General features: G+C 34.1%; 1 protein-coding gene across 1 annotated transcript in view; it reads right to left on the bottom strand.

Moving 5' to 3' along the window:
• The window catches only part of SETX (senataxin), a 56147-nt gene extending 32089 nt beyond the window's left edge, over window positions 1-24058 (bottom strand). The window contains exons 1-12 of the mRNA XM_044663961.1: window positions 23882-24058; window positions 22187-22397; window positions 19008-19117; window positions 18064-18283; window positions 16930-17049; window positions 15948-16119; window positions 15690-15777; window positions 10290-11889; window positions 7474-10214; window positions 6590-6689; window positions 5341-5514; window positions 3274-3512 (exon numbers count right to left, since the gene is read on the bottom strand). Of these exons, the coding sequence (XP_044519896.1) occupies window positions 3274-3512; window positions 5341-5514; window positions 6590-6689; window positions 7474-10214; window positions 10290-11889; window positions 15690-15777; window positions 15948-16119; window positions 16930-17049; window positions 18064-18283; window positions 19008-19117; window positions 22187-22397; window positions 23882-24058 (5952 nt within the window). The remainder of the gene's footprint in view (window positions 1-3273; window positions 3513-5340; window positions 5515-6589; window positions 6690-7473; window positions 10215-10289; window positions 11890-15689; window positions 15778-15947; window positions 16120-16929; window positions 17050-18063; window positions 18284-19007; window positions 19118-22186; window positions 22398-23881) is intronic.
• Window positions 24059-26343: the final 2285 nt, after the last annotated feature.

Here is a 26343-nt window from a genome sequence, read left to right as displayed (position 1 = left end):
CCAGGTAGACCTCTGTGAGAAATGAGGAAGGTCTATGGAAGAATCCAATTAAGTCAAGCAAGAATTGGCTGTATTTAGAAGCTCATCCTGACATCAAATTTAAATTTGTTTCTTTTTAACTTTCACCCACTGCTTGTTTCTGCCCCTCTGAGGTAAAACAGAACAAGTCTAATCTCCTTTACCTGAAAACATTCAAATACTTGAAGAGAGCTACTACATTCCCTCTGGAGCAAGGTTTAGACAAGCAAGAAAATATAGTAACTAAAACTGAAATTTAATATAGAGTATTTATAACCAATCAATCTAGTCAACTACAGTTGACAACTAATTGGATGCAGGGGGTGAGGAAGAAGGAAAAATCAAGGATAACTACAAACGGTGAATCTGAGTAACTGAAGGATAAAAATGTTCTCAACAGAAGTTTAGAGGAGAGTCAGATATAGGGAAGATGACAATTAATTCTACTTTGGACATATTGAATGAGATTTCTTTGGGATATCCAGGTAGAGATGTCTAGTAGGCATCTAGCAATGTAGGTTCATAAGGAGGGAGTTAAGTTGGATATACAGATTTGAAAGTCATGTGCATAAAGATAATAAGCCCACTGAAATAGATGGAACTCACCTGGCTTGAGAGGATACAGAGAGAAGAAAAGTCCGGGGACTGAGGACCACGGAGAACATACACTGAAGGAGAAGAATATTTAGATCATGATTCAGCAAAGGCAGGTATAAAGAAAACTAGAAGAAAGAGACAGCAGTACCTCAAAAGACAAGAGAAAAAAAGACTGTCTAAAAAGAGGGAACTGCCAGCAACTATAGAAAGCTTAAGGAAATAGTTTTAAAAGGCCAGGAAATTTACCAATTAGAAGATCACTGGCTACCCGGAAGAGATCAGTTTCAGCAAAGCAGTCATTAGAAGACAAGACTTCAAGAATCTGAGATGGGAATGAATACTTGGGAAGTAGAGTATAAGCATATCTTTCAAGGGTACCCTTGTCCCACTCCAACTCCTCAAACCCCAACTTTCCAAATCTAATTCCCCTTTATGTACTGTCTTCCCCTAGTAGAATCTAAGCTTCTTGCAGGTAGGGACTAAAGTCTTCTTTGCTTATATATGTGTCCCAAGCACTTGGCTTTCTCATTCATTCACTTTTCTAGGATAGTGAAAATGAAGAGATGTGAGATGATAACTAAAGATGACAATGAGATCAAGCAAAAGTTGCTATTGCTGTTTTTAAAAAGATGAGCATGTTTGGAGACAGCAGAAAAGTAATCAATAGCAGGGGAGAGACAAGAAGATGAAATAAATGGTTGACAAGGCAAGCCATTAGAAGAGTTTGGAGAGAAAAGGCACAAGTAGAAAAGTGAGACTTCACAAGAACTATCTCTTCTTCAGGGATTAGAACAATGGAGAAGATTGGTATGAATGTGGAGGGGCTATGAAATATAGATTAGGAAAGAAAAGGTAACTAATGACAGATGACTATAATTTTTTCAATAAGAGGTGGTGACTATTTGCTGGTATTATCACTGGAGATTGAAGGAAAGGTTTGAAACAGCCACTTCAGGGGATGAGAAAGTAAATCAAGGAAGGCAAACAGCATCAAGAGTCTTGCTGAGAATGAACATTTGTAGTATTTGTATTTTTTTGATATTTGTAGTAGAACCAGTCATCATGATCATATGCCTTCAGTTTATTATATTTATTATATTCCTATACTATGTACCAGGCACTATGATAGGTACTAGAGACATGATGACAAAAATTAAACAACCTATACCCTCAAAAAGCTGTATTCCCTTCTGCAGCTCAGGAATAAGAATAGAGAGAATTGGTGGAGCAATGAAGAGCACAATAACAGAGGGTAAAGTGTTAAAGATGGAAGACATAACATGGCTGACTGGTTAAAAACTAAATCAAAACTAAGAAAGGAACAAAATGAGACCGGCATGAGTTATGGACTAGATAAATAGAAATAATAATTGTGATAAGATGTAATAAAGACGAAGAATATATTTAAAAGGATTAAGGCTAAAAGAAATAGATGAAACGACTGGAAATTATGATCAGGAGGGCATTATTGAGTATAAGACTTTGTAAGCAGCAGTTTAAGAGGTAGTAAGGTCTAAGGATCCAACCCTATGGATAGTTAAGTAAAGCAAAGATGGAGATGGTTGCTTCTTCCCTCTATCAGTCCTAAATTTGAATACAACAACAAGATATGGCGTCAAAATTTCCTTCAATGAATGAATCAGCTTCATATTTCAACATTACTTTTGCATGTTACACTATCAGGGGGCAAGCAAAAGGTTTGCCCTGGACTGTTCTTAATAGTTTTGACCCTACCAACTCCAAAAACTTTTAGTAACCCTCATCTATCTTTGTTTTTTACTTTTCTGTATTCTTGGGCTTTCTCATTAGCCCCATAGTATTGAAAAATAAGCTGTATTTTTATGATTTCCTTTCTAATTCTCCAGACCATTCACATGATAATGCAAAATGGATGCATAATAAATGCTGACATAAAATGGTTTATGAGAGTACTAACTAACCCAGGCATTTGCAATGTCCCCTTCTCTGTTTGAGGTCTATGTCTTACATTAATTCCTCCATCAAATTATGATGAATTTAATCCTTTTTCTTTTTTAAACTCTTACCTTTCATCTTAGAATCAATACTCTGTATTGGTTCCAAGGCAGAAGTATGGCAAGAGTAGGCATGGGCTAGATTAAGTAACTTGCCCTACATCACACAGGTAGGAAGTGTCTTGAAGTCAAATTTGAACTCAGGACCTCCCATCTTTAAGCATGGCTCTCAAGCCACTGAGCCACCTACCCATCCCCAATTTAATTCTTTTTCAACATTCAAATGGGATAATCATATGATTATAGATTTAGGGTGAGAAAATCCTCATAAATCATCTAACCTAATCCTTTCATTTTACAGATGAGTTAAGTGAAGATCAAAGAAATTACTTGCCAATGGTCATGTGACTAGCAAGTGTCAAAAGCAAAATCTGAACCCTCTGTCTTCTTAGCTCCTGGGTTTGATACTCTATCCACTATGCTAAATTTTACTGCTATTCTATTAAAATACTTCCATCTCTTTACTGAAACTTTTTTCGTCCAACAAGATAATATTAACCTAGTCTTATGTTCAAAGAAAAAGGAAAATGTAAATAAAATAATATTTTCAGAGTTTACACTGGTTTTAGAGTATTTAAATGTAATGTTCTGACTTCCCTAACACACACACATAAATATTACTCACAATCCTCTCAGGAGCCGTGTTCAGTGAATCTCGAGGACAAAAGTCTGAAGTACTTGGGTTCAGAATTGCCCTGGCCAGTGGAACCACTGTATTCCGCCCCAAAAGGGACAAGGCTTTCAACTTCCGTTGTGTAGTCACCAAAGAACTGATCACAATACAGTCTATTGATTCATTTATGTGGAATGACAAATTGCCTTGAGTCTGGATGGAAAGGCAACCCTCAAATTGTGCATTATGTCCTATTATTGGGAAAAAGAAAATGTATATAGTATTACCAATGGATACAATCTAACTAAATGGGGCTTTTGAAATTAAGCTTTTAACAAAATTGGTAGGTTTCCTTTTTGTTGTCTTAACTTTCTACTAGATTACTTTCTATACAAAGTAAATAAACTGACTTGATTCCTTAAAACTATAGCTCTTATTAAGTTTAATTTGGCTTTTGAAAGCAAATGCAAAACAAAGAATACTAAGAATACAGAGAAGCACAGGAAGATTTATATGAACAGATACAAAGTGAAACAAAACCAGGAAAGAACTATATTCAAAGAGTATACCAATATAAATTGAAAAAACAAACAAAAAGAAAATGAATACTGTATAATTATTATGACCAAGTTTGGCCCCAAAGAGATGAGAAAATGCAACTCCCTTCCCTTCTTTGCAGAGATGGGAGAAAATGGATGGGGGCACTGTATGTACTAGTCAGACTCAATTGATGTGTTGGTTAATTTTGCTGAACTGCTTTACCCCCTCTTTTTTATTCTTTGCAACAAGGGATGGTTCTCTGGGAAGGGGAGCAAGGAAAGATGTATTTGGAAATGAGGGTGATTAAAAAAAAGATATCAAAAATTTTTTAAAAAGAAAACAAATGCAGCAGTCTGAAGGCCTTGGAATTCCAATTAAATTTGCTATTTCCTCTTGCAACTCTTCCAAATGCATTCCATACAAAGCAATTAAGGATCTACATTCTATATATTTTAATAAAGCGTACTACCTATTAAAATCACAAAGTACTGGATCAGATTATAGCACTGGAGAGAACCTTAATAATCATCCAGTCCAAATCCCTTGTTTCCCAGGGAAACCAAGGCCCAGAAAATTCAAGTGATTTGCCTACAGTTATACAGGTTAATAAGCAGCAGAGCCAGGATACGAACCTAGGTCTTCTGACTCCAAATCCAGTGCTCTTTCCATTACACCATGGAGCCCTGTAATTATTTCAAGGAAATAAAGCCCCACATGTCTATGAAAAGGCATATGGAAGATACAAACTCAATTCTTATCTCTAAATAGAAGAGACTAAGGAAGCAACATACATAACACTAGGAGTCAGCGTCACCACAACTACTTTAGAAAACAGAAATACTTCCAACTACTTTACAGATTTTAAATTATGCGTTAAGAAGTCTTTTAGTTATAAATCATATTACTTAATGAAATATCTGCAAATTAATTTACATTATAACTAAATACAGGTATCCTTTGCACATTGTGACTTTCCCCACGGAGTTTTAGATATATCACAGGTTGGCGTAAGAAATTAAATGGGAATTTTTTGGGAGTTTTGCAAAAGTCAGAGACAACACATAAAGGCCAGCAGACAACAGATAAAAAGTTTAGAAACTCAGAAATGCATACACTACCCTATAACCAAATAACCCAAATTTTAATATAAGGTACTATAAATGTTCCATAAAAGAGAAAGAAAAAATTCAGACTTCTCTGGTACGAAGGGTGGGCCAAAAATTTTATGAAGATTTTCCAGACTGCCCTTAACCCTGGCGATGTGGAAGAGATACCTGTATATTATTTTAAAAATTTAAAAACAAAAAGTTCTATAGATAACAGACATCAATAAGCAAAACAAGAGAATTATAAAAGAAAAAACCTCAAACTATAAAATTAGAAAAGATGCTAGGTCTAAATTTATAAAGGTTTGAAAACTAGAGAATGACAAGTAACCTGAGTGATAAGGCAAGTAATATGTTTAAGGAAATTGTTTAAATGAGCAGTGAAAAGCTATGGCTTTATTCTATCTTTGGCTGCAGTATTTGGTTCACTTACTGACTGAAGAGCGTCGAAACTGAGACACATAACCACAATGATACACTTGCTGATCCTTCATCTCACTTTCTTCTATAGCTTTCTTTTTTCCATTTAATTTTTTAGGAATCAAAAATACCAAATCATTTTCCTTTGGATGCAGTTGTTTAGCCATATCACACTCCTGAAGACAAACTGCAGAAAAATTAAAAGAAAATCAGAAAAAACTTTATATTTACTATAAGCTATGGCTAGTAATAGAAGTATTTTAAATGGCTATAAGTTACCAAAATTCAAACTTTGGTACTAGGACAAACTGAATATATATTTAAACTATTCATATTACAAAAATATATTAATAATCACTTCACCATTGAAGTAATAGGTAATCTTGAATACTAGCATAAAATGCTATAGAATTTTTTAAAATAAAAATAAATATCACAAAACTGGTTGGTAATTATCAATTTAATATTAATTTGTTATTAGTTAATTATCAACATCTGGTAATAAAATGTATTCATTTGGGAGGCCAATTATATATTTTTTCAAATCAGTGCTTATAATTTTTAAAATATATAAAACAATTTAAGATGTGGGCATTCCACTGAATTCTTAATGTTGTATGTCTATTAAAATGTCAACCTGACTCTTTCAAGGCTAGTACTGATGACAAACGGCACAGGTAGCTTTTCCTCTGGTTATTTTCTCTTGAATTTATGAACACTACTCTGATCCAGTGAAATTCTTTCTCTGGTTCCCTTTCCCATTCCTCCCTCAGTTATTCAAATGGAAGTATCTGACCATTAAATGAGAACATGTTTGCCTTTAATAGTTGAATGGCCATCAGTATTTAACATCAAATACATTTTTTAAGTAGATAAAAATTCATCCTCACAGGTTTTTTAAATTTAGAAACTTTCAACTCACTCACACACACACACACACACACACACACACACACACACACGTGTATTTTTTTTTAAGCCCTTACCTTCCATCTTAGAATCAATACTATATATTGGTTCCAAGGCAGAAGAGTGGTAAGGGCTAGGCAATGAGGGTTAAGTAACTTACACAGGGTCACACAGCTGGGAAATGTCTGAGGCCAGATTTGAACCTAGGACCTCCCATCTCCTGGCTTTCAATCCACTGAGCTACCCAGCAGCCTCCATTTCTATTTTCTTAATGAAAAAACCAGAGCACCTGAACCTATTTCTCAAAACTTTAAAAATGAAAAATGAAATTTAAAAATTAAAAAAAAAATTACCCACAAACTGCCCACAATTTATGTCACCAGCAGAAAAGCTTCGTAAATGAAGCTCATGGGTGTTCTCTTTCTTTGGGTTGTCAATCCATTCCTGGGCCACCTATATACGACAAAATCACAAAAGAAAGCTAAAACATTTAAAAACATTCTTTAAAGTATTTTTTTAAATTGCATTCTATCTCAGCAAGATTATGGAGTCCCAAATTCAGAAATAAGTGGACTAGAGCAAAATTTGTAGTTCCACATTATTCACGTTAAGAGGAACACATTTCCCCTTCCATTAATAACCAACATACTTTGTAGAAGAGCTAATTATGAAGTATGTTGTGTCAAAATGAAATTTATTAATGAATTTAAGATGAAGGAAAAATTCATTGCCAAAATGCCACAATCTGCTCAATTCAAGTGCCTAAAAATATACAAATAGCTCATGTTTTTAGGGAGTTTAAAGTTTTAAATATCTCAGCTGAGCCATCTACTCTGTGTCCTTTGAAAATTTGTTCTATCTTTAAAGAGCCGTGGTTTTTCCCCATATGTTTTAATCTGCAATGTACTTCAAATCTTTTTGGAAATAAGCATGGTAAAAATCTTAAAATACATTTAAAATCTGAATCTAGAGGGCAATTATAGCTAAACATTTTAACAAGATACCCTGGTTGTAGAAAGACTTTTTTTTTTGACACTACTACTGCAGGAATTCATTTTACTTGACTATACATATTTATTAAAAGGGTTTTATTTTTGCTTTTTTTTTTCATTTCTCAGTGTGGAACGATGGGTGGAGAAAAAATATTTTTGTTAAACATTAAATTAAATTTAAAATATGCTCAATCAATAAAGACAAGAACGTGATAAATTTCAAAAAGGCAAAGATATATACTTACTGTTTCAAAAGTATTCAGGATCAGCAAAGGGAAAAAAACATTCAAATAGTCTTCAGAATTTTGAAATGTTACAGGAACAGGTTTTAAGATGGCCTGGCAAAGATTTGCTGGAGGTCCAAACTGGTCAAAGTTCACAAACATTTCATATTTCCATTTTAAGATCTCCTTAATAAAACTGTCAAATATAGATTGTCGCACAGGAAAATTTGTAGCAGAGGAAGCTTGAAAAGTTCTTTTTTTCTCAAGACTCAGTGGAGCAGGCCTTTTGAAGTAATTTGGAGAAGTCTGCATATTCTGTGGTTGAAGAATATTGGATAAATTTTTCCCCTCATCCTTCAATATTGGTTTTTGAACTAATGGAAAGACTGGTTGCATTAATTTTGGTGTTGTTGTGGCTATCAAATTTGTTTGATTTTTTGATGCTGGTAGGAGTTTTAAACTATTTTCAATAGCTCTAGAAAGATGAGCATTCCGAGAATTACTACTTGAACTAAAAATTTTAGTAGTAGACTTTATAGCTTTGTTAGACAGTGAAAGTGGCAAGCCTGGTTTAACAAAAACATGGTCATCAGATACTTTAGCTTCAGAATGTAGAGAGCAATATTCACTCTGATTTTCCACAGTGTTAGTGCAATCTTTGTACTTACATTTTATACTACTCAAAGCTCTGTCTACAGTGAGGTTTTTAGGACCTTCCTCCATTTCTACTGTATCTTTTCCAATAGGAATTTCAAAGTCATTAAAACTCTCTACTTGTGAACTTAATTCCATATCTACAGGATCATGTTGTGTTAAAAACAAATTATTTTCCTCTGTATCACTGTTAACATCAGACTCATCCTCTCTAAAAGATATTCCCTCAGAATGTAAACAAGGTAACGGCTGAACAACCCCTGTTAAGTCACCTCTAACAGAAGATGAGTTGGATGAATGATTCTTTGAAGTAGCAACACTGGCTTCAGTTGTTTCCACTCTTACATTTAATTCTGTACAACCAGGTCTGGTAGAAAGAGGACTATCATTAAGAACCTGTGTTAGACTTTTTGCTTTAGCTGTTTCTGGCTCAGAAAATGAGCTTTTTCTTGACTGCTTTGTATCAATGCCTGAGGCTTGTTTACTTTTTTCTTTAAAATTGTCACTGGGTCCAGAAGATGCTTGAATAATAGCTTCGGAATTCTGGACTGGTTTTGTCACTGTCTTTGGAGAAGAGTCTTTACTACGAGTGGTAGAAAGTCCTTGTTGATTTTTGTGTGACTTGGGTCTTATCTGTCTTAAAAACTGAAGATCTTGACATGCCAACATTTTCTTGTTATTTTTGACAACCAGAGTCTGTGGAGTAATTAATTTTGTTGTCTTCTTCTTTTGCTGAGTATCAACTTCACCTGCAGTTTTTCCATGATCACGTAACTTTACCACAAAATCTAGAGATCGCTGAGATAAGTCAAATGCTTTCCGAGGACCCTTCTTCAGACCAAGTTTTTCAGCAGTTGAGGTTGGTTCAGGACACTGACGAAATTTCTTTGGAGGAATCACAGCAGGCATTGTTCTACAAAGTATCTTTTTAGGACTAGTTTGATTATTTTTTTTGTACTGTCTTCTTGGGGGATTAATGTTGATTTTCTTTGAATTTTTGGAAAGTGGCATTCTTTTAGTGAGTTTTGGACTGGAAAGAGATTGAGGAGAATTCTGTTTGCTTGATTCTTCAGAGGAAATTTCAAAATTTAAATTAGGTGATGCTGAAAGAGTAGATGTAGATTCTTTCTTCTCCTCATCTACATTTTTAATGTGTTCTTCAATAAGATCCCCAGAAATACAAATAATAGGTTTCTCTACATTTCTTAAACAAGATGAAAGATCTTCAGCCATAGGTGTATTAGATGGTTGTTTCTTAGCTTTTGACTCATTTTGAAATTTCTCATTAGGAAAAACATGACACTGTGAGTCTAAATGTTCTTCAAGAGTTTTTGCTACCTTCTGAATAACTTCATCAGATATATAATCTGTATCATAACCCCAGTCATTTGTCTGATCATCTAATGCACTCTCACCTGTTGAAGTCAAAAAAGAGTCTTGTTCTGGTTCACTTTCCTGAAGAGAATGTTTGCTCTCCGTTTCAGAATCTTGCCAAACAGAAAATACTTCATGTGGAGTTTCAAACTCAAAAAACTGTGAATCGGATTCCTCAACCAGCAAAGGAGATTTTATTTTCTCTTCCTTTTCTAGTTTCTTTTCCAAAATGGTATTTGAAGTTGAAGGATACTCTTCTGGAAATTCTCTCTTAATGCCTATTTTATCCTTTTTCATTTGTTTCTGAAGATTTGGTGACCTTTCATCATCATCTGAATCAGAAATGATTATAACTTGATTTCTGGTGCTTTCTACAACAGAGGTTGGTTCATTACTTTGGCTAACTGGAGAATATCTTAAAACATCTTTCTCTTTTCTATGTAACTGGTAAGAACTGCCTTGAGTTGAATCTGAAGGGAAATTAAGAACACTAATATGGGCAATGAAAGGCAATCTATCCAGGTCTTTATCTACTTGAGGATCTGTTAAGGTGCTAAATTTAAAATTCTGAGGAGATACTTCCTCTCTTGCCAAATTATATGGAACATGATCAGTACCATTATCTTCCTCACAGTTACTGTCCTTTGATTCATGCCTGTCTGGCTGATTTATAAGCTGACATTTCTTTTTCAATAAGGTATTTCTAATTGTTTTAAGTGAAACCATATCATCATCATCATCATCATCATCATCATCATCATCATCATCACCATCATCATCATCATCACCATCATCATCATCATCACCACTATCACTATCACTTTCCTGTGACAGGTAATTGTTTTTATGAAATGTTAAAGGATCTAGCTGCCTATCATCTGATTTTTTCCTTATAAGCAATGAATTATCATTTCTTGATTCTTCTTCATTTATTGTAACCTCTGAAGTAGTACAAGGCTCTGACTGTGCATTTTGTATTAAGGCAAACCCTTTCTGAATCTCCACATCTTTGCATGGATTATGACTCCCCAAAATGGATAAACTCTGTTTTGATTCTAAATTATTAACATTAGTAACCATGGTTGTTTTTTTGTGTTCTTTCATTACCTGCAATAGTTTTGCGCATAATTCATCCTTCTGTGCTTTAGTCCTAAACTTTGAATTCCTAAAGCCAGAATCATTTTTTGAACGAGAATCATCACTTGAGCTTGATACATTTTGGGGAGAATCAGATCTAGAGTCAGTCACTGTCAAACATGTCTGAATATTTGTTGTTCTGTCATATCCCCCTTCTACTGCATTATTTCTTGAAGCCAAATCCAGGTGTGTATTTGTAGAGTTGTTCTCTGTAGCACCTTTCTGTTTTTCTGCATTATCCAAAATTTCATGATTATGAGAACTTTTAGCATCAGGGGATTTTTCTTGCTTTAAGCATGATTTATTTGAAAAAAGGTCATCTAGTTTTGACTCTTTTAAGTATGTTTGCCTATTTTCCTCCTCCCAACTATAACTTCTTCTTAGAGATGGACTCTCTTGTGCTCGATAGACATCAGCTCTCAGAGATTCCTTAGAAAATGATGGACTAGGACTGTCCTGAGAACATGTATCCTTTTTTGATCTCTCCACAGGTACATCATTTTCTTCCTTAATATAAACTGCAGGGGGAGTTTTACATGCTACAGTCCTATCCACAGAAGTGCTACATGGTAATCCTTTGACCTTTTTGTTTTTAATGATTTGTTTCAAACATGTTTGTAATTCTAGAGTCTCCTGACTATTTAAATGCCAACCAAGGGACAAATTTCCCCTCAGACACAAGTTGAGCTTGTCTAAGAACTGTTTACAAAGAGTTTGCTGTCCAAGCTGGCATCCTTCCCTAAGAAGACTTCGGATCAGCTGTACACAAGCAAGCTGCACAGAATTATATGGAATTTGATGCAAAGGCAAAGAAGATATGACATTTGTTCCTTTGGAGTAGTTTCCAGCTGTCTTTTCTGCACTCCGTGCAAATGCTGTGGTCGGAAGTTTGGCACACTTCACTACTGCTTCTACCCACTGTTGAGAACTAACCCACAGCAAATGCAAACAGTTTTTATTTCTATGCAGTTCAATTACTGACACTAATATCAGAAGGAAAAACTCAGTGACTGTGTCACACACTGCTACTTTTTGGTTGAGGACATCTTTGACTTCTGAATATAGATGATGAATAACTTCCACTATGTAAGCTACACCCAAATCCTTGAGATCCATGAGGGACTGAACAAAAGGGATAAACCAAAGAAATGTGCTGTTATGAACACGCATGTCTTGTCCAATATCAGACTGAAGGACACTGGCTAATGTTTCCATCTCTTCATACATGTTAGGGCAGTAATCAGGGCAAATAGCTGATCTCCATCCTGAATCCTAAAGTTAAAAAAATAAAATAGCATTTAGTTAAACATGAACTGTTTAACATGTAGGTTTTTAATCTATGATTAAATCCTTAAATATACAGGTTAAAACTGAAAGCATTAAAACAAGATATACTACTAAACTTCTATAATGTGTTTTGTTCAACTTTTAAAATCCAAAAGCATGGGTTTGAAACAAATTGGAATTTAGTACTAAGGTAATCTGAAAAATACAGTTCTATATCTCTTCCAATTCAGCTAAATACTCCTGAATCCTTTCAGAGTCCACTCTCCTTCTTCAAAACCTGTCCTGTCTTTTTCCCTCTTTCCCTACCAAAAAACTGTATACTTTGTCTTCTGGAAGTTCACAGGTTCAATTATAGTTAGTTACGGTAGTCAGTATGCTAAAAGATGTCTGGGCAGTGCTAACAACTTTAAGTTTAAGATGCTGCAGAGTGTATAAAAATTGTATTACGCTGTAAAAACCTGGGTTGAGTCCTGGCTTTGCTACTTACTAGTTACTGGAGCTTAATCAAATCGCTTAACCTCTACGGGGCTTTAGTTACCTCATCTATAAAACTAGGATAATGATCATACCTCAAAATGTTGTAGTGAATATCAAATGAGATAAATTGAGGGAAAATATTGTAAATGGCAATGGGCTATAAAAATGTATAGTATTATTAACAACTGAATGAAGTTAACATCACAAAAATCTGCTACTTGGGTCCATGATAAATTTGTTATTTCTTTATTTTAAACCCTTACTTTCTGTCTGTAGAATCAATACTAAGTATTGGTTCTAAGGCAGAAGAGTAGCAAGGGCTACACAATGATGGTTAAGTAACTTGTCCAGAGTCACAAAGATAGGAAATTAAATTATTTAATTTCAATTGGCCTCTTAATGAATCAAGGCAATTTGTTTACCTCTTCCTAAATGATTCTCTATTCTACTCACCATGAGAACTCTTCCATATCTTATCTCTCTTTCTCTTTAAGCCTCTCACCTCAATCAGTCAGTCAGTCAACAAGCATTTATTATGTGCTGTGTACACAGTGCTAAGAACTAGGGATATGAAATGCAAAAAAAAAAAAAAAAAAAGTTCCTTCTTCTAAGGAGCTCAAGGGAATCAACATGCAAACAGTAATACATAAAACAAGATAGAAATAGGAATGATAGGGAGGTACTGACATTAAGTGGGACTCATATAGACTTCTTGTAGAAGGTGGGATTTTAGCTGGAACTTGAAGAAAGTCAGGGAAGCAAAAAGATGAAGATGAGGAGGAAGAGTGTTCTAGGCACACAAAAGAGCTAAGGAGAATGTCTGGAGTTGAAAGATGGAGTAGGAGTACACATGCCAATAATAGCAAGAAAGCTAGTGCTAGTGAATCATGGAGCATAGAAGGTGAAGGATTAGTTATAAGCAAAATAAACATTTTATCATTGAGGATGGATCTTGAAAAGGAATTTAAAAAGAAAAAAGGATAAGAATCTGTGATTGAGGTCTAGGGGGAGAGGAAAAAAAAAGAGTGTCAAGGGAATAAGAGAGTAGAAGATTACATCAACCCTAGAGCACTGGTCTCAAACATATTCCTTGCTCAGGATCCTTTTCCTCTTCCTTTTTGTAAAAAAGGCCTGAAGACAAGAGGAAAAGTTTAAGAGAACAGGATGCAGGGAATTACACAAAATGCAAAAACTGAATGTGAATGGGATGAACCCACATATAAAATGGGAGAGAGTAGCAGAATGTATTAGTAACCAGAATACAATGTTGTTTATAAGAAAAACATTTGAAACAAAAAGATTCAGAGGCTAGAGCAAAATCTATTATTCTTCAACTGAACTCAAAATAGGAGGATAGCAAATATAATCTCAGACAAGGAAACAATAAAAATAACCTGATTAAAAGAAATGAACAGGAAAACATTATGTTGCAAAGTATAAAATTATTAATATCAATACTTTAGCATACATGCCCCAAATAGCATAACATCTAAATATTAAAATGAACATTAAAGAAGTTACAGGGGAAAAGAGTAAAATCATAATAACTGGAGACCTTAATTTTTCAACTTCAGGCCTAGAAAAATGAAACCAAACAAAAAACTAAGAACAAAAGCAAAGGACTTGAAAAGAACTTTAGAAAAGTTAGACTGAAAAATCTCTGATGATTACTGAATGGAAATAGAAAACAATATACATGTTTCTCAGCTATCCATGGTACCTTTACAAAGATCAACTATATATTGGGGCACAAAACTTCATGAATCAATGCTTAAAAATAGAAATAGTAAAAATTATTTTAAAAATTATATAGCTTCATTTACATTCAATGAAAGTCTAAAGAAAGGATTTTAAAATTAATTGGAGACTAACATAACTCTAAAGAATTACCAAAAGAACAAATCACAGAAAAACGGATAATTTCTTTAAAGATCATGATAAAAATGAGATAACAAAAAATTTGAGGGATACAATATAAACAGACTCAAGGGAAAATCTGCATCTCTAAATACATAAATAAATAAATTCTTCATCAACAAAAAAATGAACTGGGCATGCAATTAAAAAAACTAGAAAACTAATAAATTTTAAAACATCAATTAGAAACCAAAATAGAAACTGTGACTATCAAAAAGAGATTCATAAAATTAAAAGAAAAACCTAGCAAAAAAAATCCTACTGAATTAATACATAAAACTAGGAGGGGAGGAGAGGCTAAAATTTGATTGGAAGCAGATGCCCTTGTGAGAAAAAAAATCTCTGAAGCAAGTTTCTCTGTTAAAAGTAATTTCCAAGGTACATAAAAGAACTGATTCAAATTTTTAAGGATATGAGGCATTCCCCAATAATAAATGGTCAAAGGATATAAATAGGCAGTTTCAAAAGACAGAAATCCACACTATTAACAATCATATGAAAAAATTCTCCAAATCACTAATAATTTAGAGAAATGCAAATTAAAGCAATTATAAGGTTCAATCTCACAGCAATCAGATTGGCGAAACTGACAAAAAAGCAAAACAACAAAGGGAGGGGCTTGAGAAAAAATAGGTTAAAAAATCACTAAAACTGTGCATACTCTTTGATCCAGCAACATCACTTCTAGGATAATATTCCAAAGAAATTAAAAAACAGGAAAAAAAGAATGTATAAAAATACAATATAATATATAAAATATAATAAATAAATACAATATAAAATATAATAGTTCTTTCTTATTGTAGGAAAAAAAGTGGAAATTAAGGAGTGCCTATCAATTGGGGAATGGGCAAAGAAATCACGATATGTGAATATAATGCAATATAATTGTGCAACAAAGAAATGGTTAAATGGATATTTTTAAAGAAAACTTGTATGAACTGATAGAAAATGAAGTGAGAAAAACTGGAAGAATAATTTATAGCTATCTATATTATAAAAACAAACAATTCTGAAAGATTGAACTCTGATCAACCCAATATAAGAACTCTGATCAACCCAATAAACAACTAAAATTCCAGATGAAGCTTGCTACCCACTTTCTGATGTACATGATGGACTCAAGAGTACAGAATGAGACACAGGGGTTTTTTTTGGACATAGCCAGTATAGAATTTGTTTTCCTTGATTATACAAATTTGTTATAAGAGTTTTGTTTTTCTTTTTTTTCAATGGGGAAGGAGGGAGAGTGGAGAGAAAAAAGATTTTTGTTCATTGAAAAAAATTTGGAAAAAAAGCAAAACATTATTCAACTGTAAACTTAACTACTTTAGCATATAAAGGGCAGTACAACTGCATTAGTTTTTTCAAAACAAATAAGTTTTTCATACCTTTTTGGTCTTTTCAGGATTATAATTATACACAATCTGGCTGCAAGTCACCATTTCCTCCAAATCTGATTCAGGTTCTAACTTCGTCCTTAAAACATTAAGAAATTTTTAAAAAGTACTTTAAATAAACATATTCCAAGAGTAAAAGAATTACATACTAGCATAAAATTACATAAAAGAGATTTTAAAATCAATCAACAAACATTTATTAAGTATTTCCTATGGGCCACAAACTGAAAAGAAGTTAATGGAACTAACCTTGTGGAACTACTGCGTATATTTTGAATTTCTTTATTGTAGCTCACATTGTTAATAATGGTCTGGAATGCTTCAATGGGATCAATAAGTTGACCCCAGACTTTTGAGCCAAGGCGATCCAGAATCACCATGAAGCAGTGCAATGCTGGCCAGAAAGGATCTACACTATCCTCTGAAACATAAATTAACAATAGTTTTCTGACAGGAAGGTTTGAGAAAAATTGCTACTGATAATTGTCCATTTTTTACCCCGTGTCACTATTAAATATATACAAAAGTAAAAGCTTAGCAACAAGAAATTTAAAATAAAATATATTGGCTACTTTAAAGAAAAGATGCCAGGTTTTTCTATTTTTTTCAAGGAAGGCCTATCAAAGACTCTATAAATGGTATATAATCTTGGTTTTTGTAAAAGTTTTTCTTTCTTTTAGGAAACCTAAGGGAAAGATACATTTTTGAACATGGAAAAGTATAGATTTGTTTTTCTTGACAATGCTTATTTGTTAAAAAGTTGACTAATCTTTTGTGGGGCGGTGTTGCTTTAATACTAGTTAATATAGATGCCAAAAAAGAAGAAAAGAAAGAAAAGTGGATCATTTTAGCATTGTTAAAGATCCACAAAAAAGAACAGGAGATGCAAAAGAAGACATACCAGAAAGATAGCTGTACTCCTTAAAGATTCATATTTTCATGTACAATCATTTTTTTGTTCCTTGTATAGGGAAATGCTCATATTTAACGATGTTTGTCAGGTATAGAATAACAAAAAATTCAGTGTTTCTTTCTCCCTTTTTACACCTTTCCCATGCTTGCCAAGCACTGTCTCAATATAGTCCAACAGTTACCCAGATCACTATCACCAAACCTTTGCCTGACACTGAACCGTATAGGAAAGGAAGAAAATAAAATTGGACTTGTTCACAGTAAAGCAAATTCACAATTTAAGAGTTTCTGCATGATACTATGTCAAGTAGTTTGTTACCATCTGATTGTTTCTCCATAGTATGAAGTATTGATTGCATAAAATCATTTTGCTTTTCTGAGCCCAGCAACAAAGAATCCATGGCTTGCTCCTCAAGAATAGTTAGCAACATACAGATTCCTGAAAGACAATTTCATATTTCCCTGAAATCATTAGTTCCTAAAGAATGATGAGCAATATATAGATTCCTGACATATAATTTAAATGTTTCTCTGAAATATTAAGATTAACAACATGTTAATAAGCCTTCTGAGATATAGCTAGCCAAAGAAAAGATTTGGCAGGGGACTAAAAGAATAGTGCACAACAATCTTAAGTTCTTTAGACTTGGGTTTTGAATGATAAAACAGGGACAACCCAATGGAATTGCTTGTCAGCTCCAGTAATGGGGAGAGAAGAGGGAAGGGAGAGAACATGAATCATGTAACCATGGAAAAACATTTTTAAAAATAAAATTATATTAAGTTCTTTAGACAAAGTTCAATCAAGAAACCATTTTTGGCAGTCTAAAACTAAAGCATTTCCATGTGACCCTTCTCAAGTACTCCAAAGGCACTTGAAAATTTAGTACCATCAATTCAAGGACAAAAAGGGGAAACTATTGCTGAGCAGACAATTTTTTTTATTTTATTTTATTTTTTTGAGCAGACAATTTTGTCTTGGATGACTGTGATATGTGTCAGATTAAGAATGAATTTATTTCTTAAAAATGTTATTCCTTTGTTTTCCCACTAGGAAATACAGAGATAAAAGAAAAGATATTAAAGACCAAATGTTATTAAAATTCTTGTGTCTTAATAGAATTTTGTTACATCAAATATTGCTCTAAATAAGATGTCCATTGATCAATATTTGACAATATTTTAAGTACGAAGATAAGAACTTTTTTTTGTAATGGAATTTATATGGAGGTTTGAATTTTAGAAATAACTTTAAGAGATCAAACAATTCCTTTTAAATATTCTTGAAAATTTGGGACTCTCTTATGTTATTTCAACTACAGAAGAGGAACTAGGTAGTCCCTGAAAGATGCTAGATGATAATTCTGTAATCACATCAGAAATGAGGAAGAATTCCCATGTAAGACACCTGAAATCAACTGAGAAAATCCAATACAATAAGAATAAAACTTACCTAACCAGTAGTTTTTGTAGTTGTTTGTGTCATACATATGAGATGGCAAAAGGACAAGTTTACCCTTCTCAAATTCTGAAGAAGTATAAATATCAGGACTTTCTAAAAGCCCCAATTCAATAACTCTAAATAAGCAAGTCAATACTTCCTGTAAATCATAGTAATCATCTCTGTCTACTTTCCCCAAGTTTCTGGCTGTTAGAATAGCCCATCGTCGAACCTATAAGAAAAACAGAAAAAGTACATATTAAAAAGATCAAGCACTATGATGAGATCCAGAATTTTTAATTAAATCAAGCTTAACTCTAAATTAAAACCCTTGGCTAAAATAATAAGGTTATGCATAAAGAAAGAAGCTTATTATGAATTTCATTTTAAAATGAGAAATGTTGTAAGAATGATTGCTTTCTTTGGTTTTATGTTCCTATTTTTTTAACTTTGTATAAAAACCTGTAAACTTTTAGTCTAGAATTTGACAATTTTTAAAAAATGTTTTGTATTGTAAAATGTATTTTAAAACTAAAATTGAACAGTCTTCACAAAAGGAGCATAAACTGACTTAAAATTTCTTTATTTTTTTGTATTTAAAGTAATAAGACTTCACATCATAAAATTATCAGTTTGATTCAACTAAATATTAGAGGTAGTATTATTTTTTAAACAAACTCTTTACCATCTCTTTTAGAATCAATACTATATATTGGTTCCAAGGTAGGAGAATGGTAAGGTCTAGGCAATGAGGGTTAAGTGACTTGCCCAAGGTCACACAGCTAGGAAGTATCTAAGGCCTAATTTGAACTCAGAACTGCCTGTCTCTAAGCTTGCCTCTCAACTCATATAAATAATACTATTAATGCAAAGATTTAACAATAACAAAAACAATGCATCATAAGTGTCTAAATATGTAATGAATGCCTCTCCACAGTCTAACATTCTCAACTCACCATTTCATTGGGATGTACCAAGAACAAATAAATCCCTGGATGTTTGTCAAATACCTGAAAGGAGCAATTAGCTTGCTCCATCCTACAAAGTGCTTCAACACATAATTCATCTAAATGGAAAGAAAAACAGAAATTACAAGATGAAAATATACATCAACTAAATTAATGTAACCTATTCTGTTTACTTCAACAGTTTTACAGGGAAATTAAAAGTTGCTTAAGGGAATCATTAGATTACCATGAAAACTTAAGAGAACAAGTCTTCTAATGAATTATTTTCCCTTTAGTAGAACAATCCAACTCAAGGCAATGTGATATAATAGAAAGAGCATACAGCTCTACTGTATGAGCTTAGACAAGTCATTTAACTATTCTGTCTCACATTCCTTAGATGTAAAATAAAAAGAATGAACCACATGACATCACAACCCTATTCACTCTATTATCTATTCAATTATCAAGCTCCTACTATTTGCTAGGCTTAGGCTGGGAAACAACAACAAAAGTGATAGCCTCTATCTCAAGGAACCTATATTTTACTGGAAAGAATCACACACAAAGCAAACACAAAGCAATTTTGGGGTGGGGGAGAGCATATAGAACACAAAAAACTGGAGAGAATCTGGAAAGGCTTTGTGTAGGAGGTGATATTTCATCTGTGAAGAAAGTTAGGGATTTCAAGAGAAAGAGGACTGAAAATATAGAGTTGGGAATTATCTATGTAAAGATAATTGAACCCATGAAAGTTGACGGCATCACTAAGAGTTAAGAATTCAAGACAAAAAAACAGGAGAGCCCAGAATGGAATCTTATGATGCAAATAAAATGGAGGGGGGAAAAGCATTCCACCTACAATCTGTCATCCATCAGTTTAGAGTTTTCTTGCCTGCAAGTTCTTAATATCAATGAAATCACAACTATAACCCCTATCCTGTATTCTTATGCTTTTTATCTACTTAGCTATATACCTCTTATTTCCCTTGACAGAATGTAAACCCCTTAAACAGTTAGTGACAACTTCATTTTTGTCTTTGTAACTTCAACACATAGAATATTGTATGACATGTAGAAACCTGTTGAATTGAATTGTTGTTCTTTGGATTCATTGAAACCTTGCTCCTCCTAGAAAATTTCATCAGCACCAGGTATATCTTTCCCCTCTTCTCAATGGCCCAGGCATTTTGTTCTTTATTCCTACTGTCAGACACTCCATCTACCACTAACACTCAGCAATATCTTCTCAGATAGAACCTATCCTTTGTAAGTTGCTTTTACTGCACTACCTCAGATCTCCTCAAATGTCACCTCCTAGTCTCTCTTCCTGTGTTTCAGTCTCTAAAAAGCTATTGGTCTCTGCCAAAGAAAATTTCTCCACTTTTACACTTGATCTCATTTCTTGTTTCCTCTGGGAACTTGTTCCTTTAATCATCCCCTCCATCTCTTTAATCTTTATTCTCTCATTGTCCAATGTACACTCCCTGATATTAAACTCTCTCATACTTAAATACCTTTACTTAACCTGCTATCCCTTCAAGTTGTCATCCTATATCCAGCCTCCTGATAGCCAAAGTTCTAAAGAATGCAATCTATATTTGTCTCTACTTCCTCACTTCCCACTCACTTCTCAGCCTTTTATAATCTAGCTTACAAATCTCTCACAACTATTCTTTTCAAGGTTATCAATAATCTCTTACTAATCTACCAAATTCAGTGACCTTTTATGATGCTACTCTTATGGTTCTCCTCCTACCTAATTGAGCATTCCTTTCCAGACTTTTTTGTTAGATTATTGTATGTGTCCTCTATCCTATATATAGTTTTACTATAAGGTTCTATTTTAGGCTTTCTTCTGTTTTCTTTCTTGAATTTTTAACACTTGGTGATGCCATCAACTTCCATAGGTTCAAATTTTTTTTTTTAACTTCTTTCTGTCTTAGTAACAACTCTAAGATGGAAGGGCAAAGGCTAGGAAAATGGAATTAACGAACTTGCCCATGATCACACAGCTAGGAAGCCTGAAGCCAGATTTGAACCCAGTTTCTCCCAACTCCAGGCCTGGCACTCTAATTACTATACCACCTAACTGCCTCTGGTTCAGTAATCTTTTAATAGATGATTCCAACATCTATATTTCCTATCTTCTTTCTCTTGAAATTCCTAACTTTCTTCAAGGATTAAAGTATCACATCCTACATAAAGCTTTTCCAGATTATGCTATCTTGTGTACATCAAAATAATGTCAAAGCAATTGGGGCCGAGTGGGGGTGGGAGGGAGCTAGCAAAAGCAATAAAAGCTAGGGTGATCAGGAAAAGTCTTACATAGAAGAAACCACTTGAGCTAAGCTAGGAGTTTCCTAAACTCAGATATGAAGACAAAATGCATTCCAAGCATGGGAGACAGCCTATGCAAAAGCTTGAAGATGAAAGATGGAATACTGTGTATGAGGGAAAAGTAAGCAAGCAGCTCATATAAAGAGTGCACAAAGGGAAATAATATGTAACAAGTCCAGAAATATAGGCTGGATTTGGGTTTGTGAAGGACTTTAAATGCCAAAGAGAGAAATTTTTATTTGATTATAGAGGAGAAAGTGAGCCAATGCATCCTCTTGGGCAGGGAAGTGACACTGTCAGACTTATGCTTTAATAGTATCACTTTGGCAGTAGAGAATGGATTGGAGGAGAGAGCCTAGAGGAAAGGAGAATAGGAGTGAAAGGGTCATAGAAAATATGAGTTCTGTTTTAAGTAGGGAAGGAACATGAGAGGAAGAGATTTAATCTGAAGGCTAAATTGTTGAAAAAAAATCCTGAGGTTCTAGAGGACACAGTGGAAGGGCAGAGACAGGGCTCAAGAGGAGTAGGGCTGAAATGGATAAAGATAAGGAATGAGGGAACAGAAATAAGGGTAGAGAATTTTCTTTGAGATATCCTTTAGTTCTGAATCATTAGTAGTCAGAGAGGAATATAGTTTGCAAGCCACAGAATAATGTAATGCCATAAATTTCTCAATGAGCAACCATTCTATGGTAACTCATTCCCAAGTCTTAGCTAGGATGCTAGTTTCATTTTCACTAGAGGGAGTTAAAAGGGGGAGGAGGGAGAAGTGTACGGTTCTGGTACTGGGCTGAGAATAGGTTCCCAGGCCCTTAGTGGTTATGATTCTATAATACTAAGATACTCACTGACATGCTCATGTAAGAGCAGATAAGGGTATTTCAGTATTTCAAGAAGAGGAACTCGAAGCTTGTTTTCAAAGTCTTGGCCAGTGAAACCAAACAGTTGCGTTTCACCATTGTCATCTACTATAAATAGTTCATCATCTTCTTCAATTTCTCCTTTCATGGATTTTTCAAAATGATTTATGAGACGAGAGGTTTCAAAATCCCATAAAATCTATCAGAAGAAAAAAATAGAGAGCTATTAATGAAAGACCCTGTATACAGTGATCTGTAGAGAGCCTTTTCAATAACTAAAATTTTAGAAGTTTAAAAAAAGCTACTTCACAAGACTACTGCCAATACTTTTTAAAAGAAATCTCTGATTTGCATGATAATACATGTATTGCCCAGACTGAATTGCTTGCCAGCTCCAAGAGAGAGGAAGGAGGCAATCTGGATCATATAACTTTAGGAAACTGATGTGGAGATTTGTTATTACATATAATTGGTAAATAAGTAAATAAACTCCCCAAAAGCAAAAAATAGAATAAAATTAATGATACACCTAAATAAATAAGTAAATCCCTGGGTCTGATAAACAATGCTATTTTTTTAAAGTACTAACTATATATTAGAAAGGTTAGTTTGGAAAAAGACTAAAAGAGATTAAAAGGAATGCTTGATGTTCTCCCTCGGAATTCCCTTTTGCAGTTTGATAAAAATCATTCAGTGTTCTTGACTTGAATCCAGACAATCCTTACTCTTGATCTAATGACATCATGGTGTCGTATTATCAAGCAAAGCACTTCAGCTCTGTGAACTTACTTCATTTGTAAACTGGAGAAAATAATTCTCATTAACTAACTCAAAGTGTTATAAGAAAAGGATAGCATCAGAGAAGGGTCAGCTAGTTGTCATCTTTATCTTCCATCATAGAATCAATACTGTGTATTGGTTCCAAGGCAGAAGAAAGGGAAGAGCTACGCAATTAGGGTTAAGTAACTTGCCCAGGGTCATAGCAAGGAAGTATTTGAGGTTATATTTGAACATAGGGCCTCCCATCTCTAGGTCTGACTCTCAATCCACTCAGCTACCTAGCTACTCCATGGCTATTATTCTTAACACTAAAACAGTTGGTTAGCTCCAAAAAATGGGTCCTTTTATTAATAAAGAATGAATTTTCTAAACATAGTCTTATCACTGTTGTCCTCTCCTGAATGTTTCACAAGGCAGTTTCTCATTTCTTACCTAGAACATGTGGTTCTAATTCTAAAACCTTATGGTTAGAGATTGAAACTTACATCTTACACACTAGTTTTTTTGGAGAAGATGCTGTTGCCTTTAGAATTTTACATGTCTTTCCAAAATATTTGAAAAAGGACCATTAATTTATGAAGAAAAAATTACAAGTCACCTAAATACAAGCACTCATAACCATTTAATATAGAAAAAAAGAAAATATCCTTTTTGAATATTGATTTTATGCCAATACCCTGAACTAATGAAACTCTCCCATGTTTTAATATGTTTTCCAACAGGTTGTAAAGAAATCCTCAAATTCAGACTTTCCAGTCCTCACATTCTAAATTACTTTGTATCATTAGTAATTCTTTGGATAATGTGAATAAAGTCCAAAGCCATTCTCTTCCTTATGCTCAAACTCTAAATAATCTATTTTTTTTCTTATTTTAGATAATATTCTAGGCTCATTATGATTACCTCATGCAAAGAAGGTAGTTTATCTCTTGCTTTGTGGTATTCAGCCACACACTCCAAGCAGTAACAAAGGTCCTCATTAGCTGTGAAAATCTCACAAGGAAGAGTCCCAAAAGCATAGCTCTTTAGAAAGTCAACAGTGGATTCACCACCTGGTGTACACCAGCGACATGTGCTCATTCTGTACCTAAACTCAGGGAAAAAATGAGAAATATAAATATAGAAGAAAAAATAGCACAAAAAATTCAGGACATATTTTCTTATGTGGCTATAAATGTGCATGTAGGCTATATACATCACCAACCCTTCAATTTTAAAAAACTTGTCCCCCATTTCTAAAACCAACCTTTATTAAAATTCATTTTTTAACTTAACAATTTTACTATTCTTTATATCGGGAAAACCCAGTCTTGACCACATAAGACTGAAAGCATGCTGTCAGCATGAAATGTAAGAACTTCACAAGAAATATTTATATAACATAATTTTGAATATATTTGGTATACTGTTGTGTTTTTTTTTTTTATTTTACAGATGAGGAAATTGTCCCTCAGAGAAATAAAATGGCTTATCCAAAGTAACATAGCTAATAAGTGATAGAGCCAGGAATCCAGGCTCTTGAATCCAGAAGACTTGAATCTAAGCCTTCCTAATTTTAAGGCCAGTTCTCTTTATATTATACTTCCTTACTTTTTCAACTGCCTAAAACTCAATTGTATTTAACACAATCTAAAACCTCACTCACCAAATAAATACATATTTATTTAGAAGAGATCGTTCATATTAGAAAAAAAAGTAGATGATGAATGCATATCTTCCAGCTTACAACATACAGATGAATTAATCCATTATAATCAGTCTTATAGACAAACAGGCAGGCAGACAACTTCATTAAGCCGGGTCCACAATGAAAAAAAAAAATTGGGTGGGGGGCAGCTGGGTGGCTCAATGGATTAAGAGTCAGGCCCAGAGATGTGAGGTCCTGGGTTCAAATCTGGCCTCAGACATTTGCTAGCTGTGTGACCCTGAGCAAGTCACTTAACTCCCATTGCCTAGCCCTTACCACTCTTCTGCCTTAGAACCAATACATAGTATTGATTCTAAGATGGAAAGTAAGGGTTTTAATTTTTAAAAAAAATTGAGCTGGGTCAGATTTTACACTTTTTCAATGATCCCTAGACTTGCATTTCTACAAAAAAAACCCCACCAAATTTTAAAACACCAATATTTGTACCATGATCTTATATTGTAAAAAAAAATTATGACTTCTTTATGATATGTACAGGAATTAATATGTAAGGCACATATGACTATAAAAGGATGTAAGCTGATCATATAGTGAAAATATAATAGATGGAAGCTCCAGAACTATACTGAAATATTAAAAGAATCAGAAAAGACCTCCAATGTAAAGATTTTCTATGAAGAATTTAAAGAAAGACATAGGGAAAAGAATCACAAAGCAAAAAAAAAAAAAAAAAAAAACCACAAAAAAAACTCAAATGTAGAATGACAATCATAGGATCTCAAGAATTAAAAGGAACCTTAAAGGCCACCTAATCCAATTTGTACCTGAGCAAGAATCCCCTCTACATAATTTCTAATTCTGGAAAATGTACCTTCCTATCTTTTTTTTTTTTCCAGATATAGTGGACTGTGGAAGTGAAACTGTCACTATTGAAAATAAGGTAGACTGAAACACACAAAGCTCTGAGCATGATCAATTTCTTGGTAAGGCAAGCAATTCCAATAAAAGAGACTTCTCATCCCTGCAAGCCAAAAGACATCAAGTGAGGGTTGACATCATTTTTATAGACAAAAAGAGGAACACTTCCCCAAATTAGAAGGCGGCATCACAAATGGGGAAAAGGATATGATTGGTTACAAAGTCAGAACATCATAGGCCTGGGGGAATATATGATTGGATGGACATCAAGAATTTGAGGCTAGGGGGGCAGCTGGCTAGCTCAGTAGACTGAGCCAGGCCTAGAGACAGGAGATCTTAGGTTCAAATCTGGCCTCAGACACTTCCTGTGTGACCCTGGGCAGTTCACTTAACCCCCATTGCCTAGCCCTTACCACTCTTCTGCCTTGGAGCCAATACATAGTATTGATTCTAAGGCAGAAAGTAAGGCTTTAAAAAAAAAAAAAAGAATGCAGGACTACCAATAACACCTCCTTCCATCCTGTTGCCAGGAAATCACTGGTTGATTGAGCCCACCTAAATCATACAAGAATAACTAATGGTATATGTGTTGAGCGGAATTTTGGGGAGGCTTGTACCCCCAGAATCACTGTAACGAGCAGATAGGAGATTTGATAAGATGCTGGCAGGGTTCAAGTGGCTTTATTCAGAGGTGGGGAGGGGGAAAAGGGTGGGGCCTAGAGTTAGGGAGCACTGTTTGGAGAGACCTCTCAGAAGCAGTATCTTCATGGGGGTGGTGTGCCAAGAGGGGAGAGCATAG

The sequence above is a fragment of the Gracilinanus agilis genome, chromosome 2 (assembly GCF_016433145.1).
Source record: "Gracilinanus agilis isolate LMUSP501 chromosome 2, AgileGrace, whole genome shotgun sequence".
NCBI classification, from domain to species: domain Eukaryota; kingdom Metazoa; phylum Chordata; class Mammalia; order Didelphimorphia; family Didelphidae; genus Gracilinanus; species Gracilinanus agilis.
This window is presented reverse-complemented; position numbering and strand designations above follow the sequence as displayed.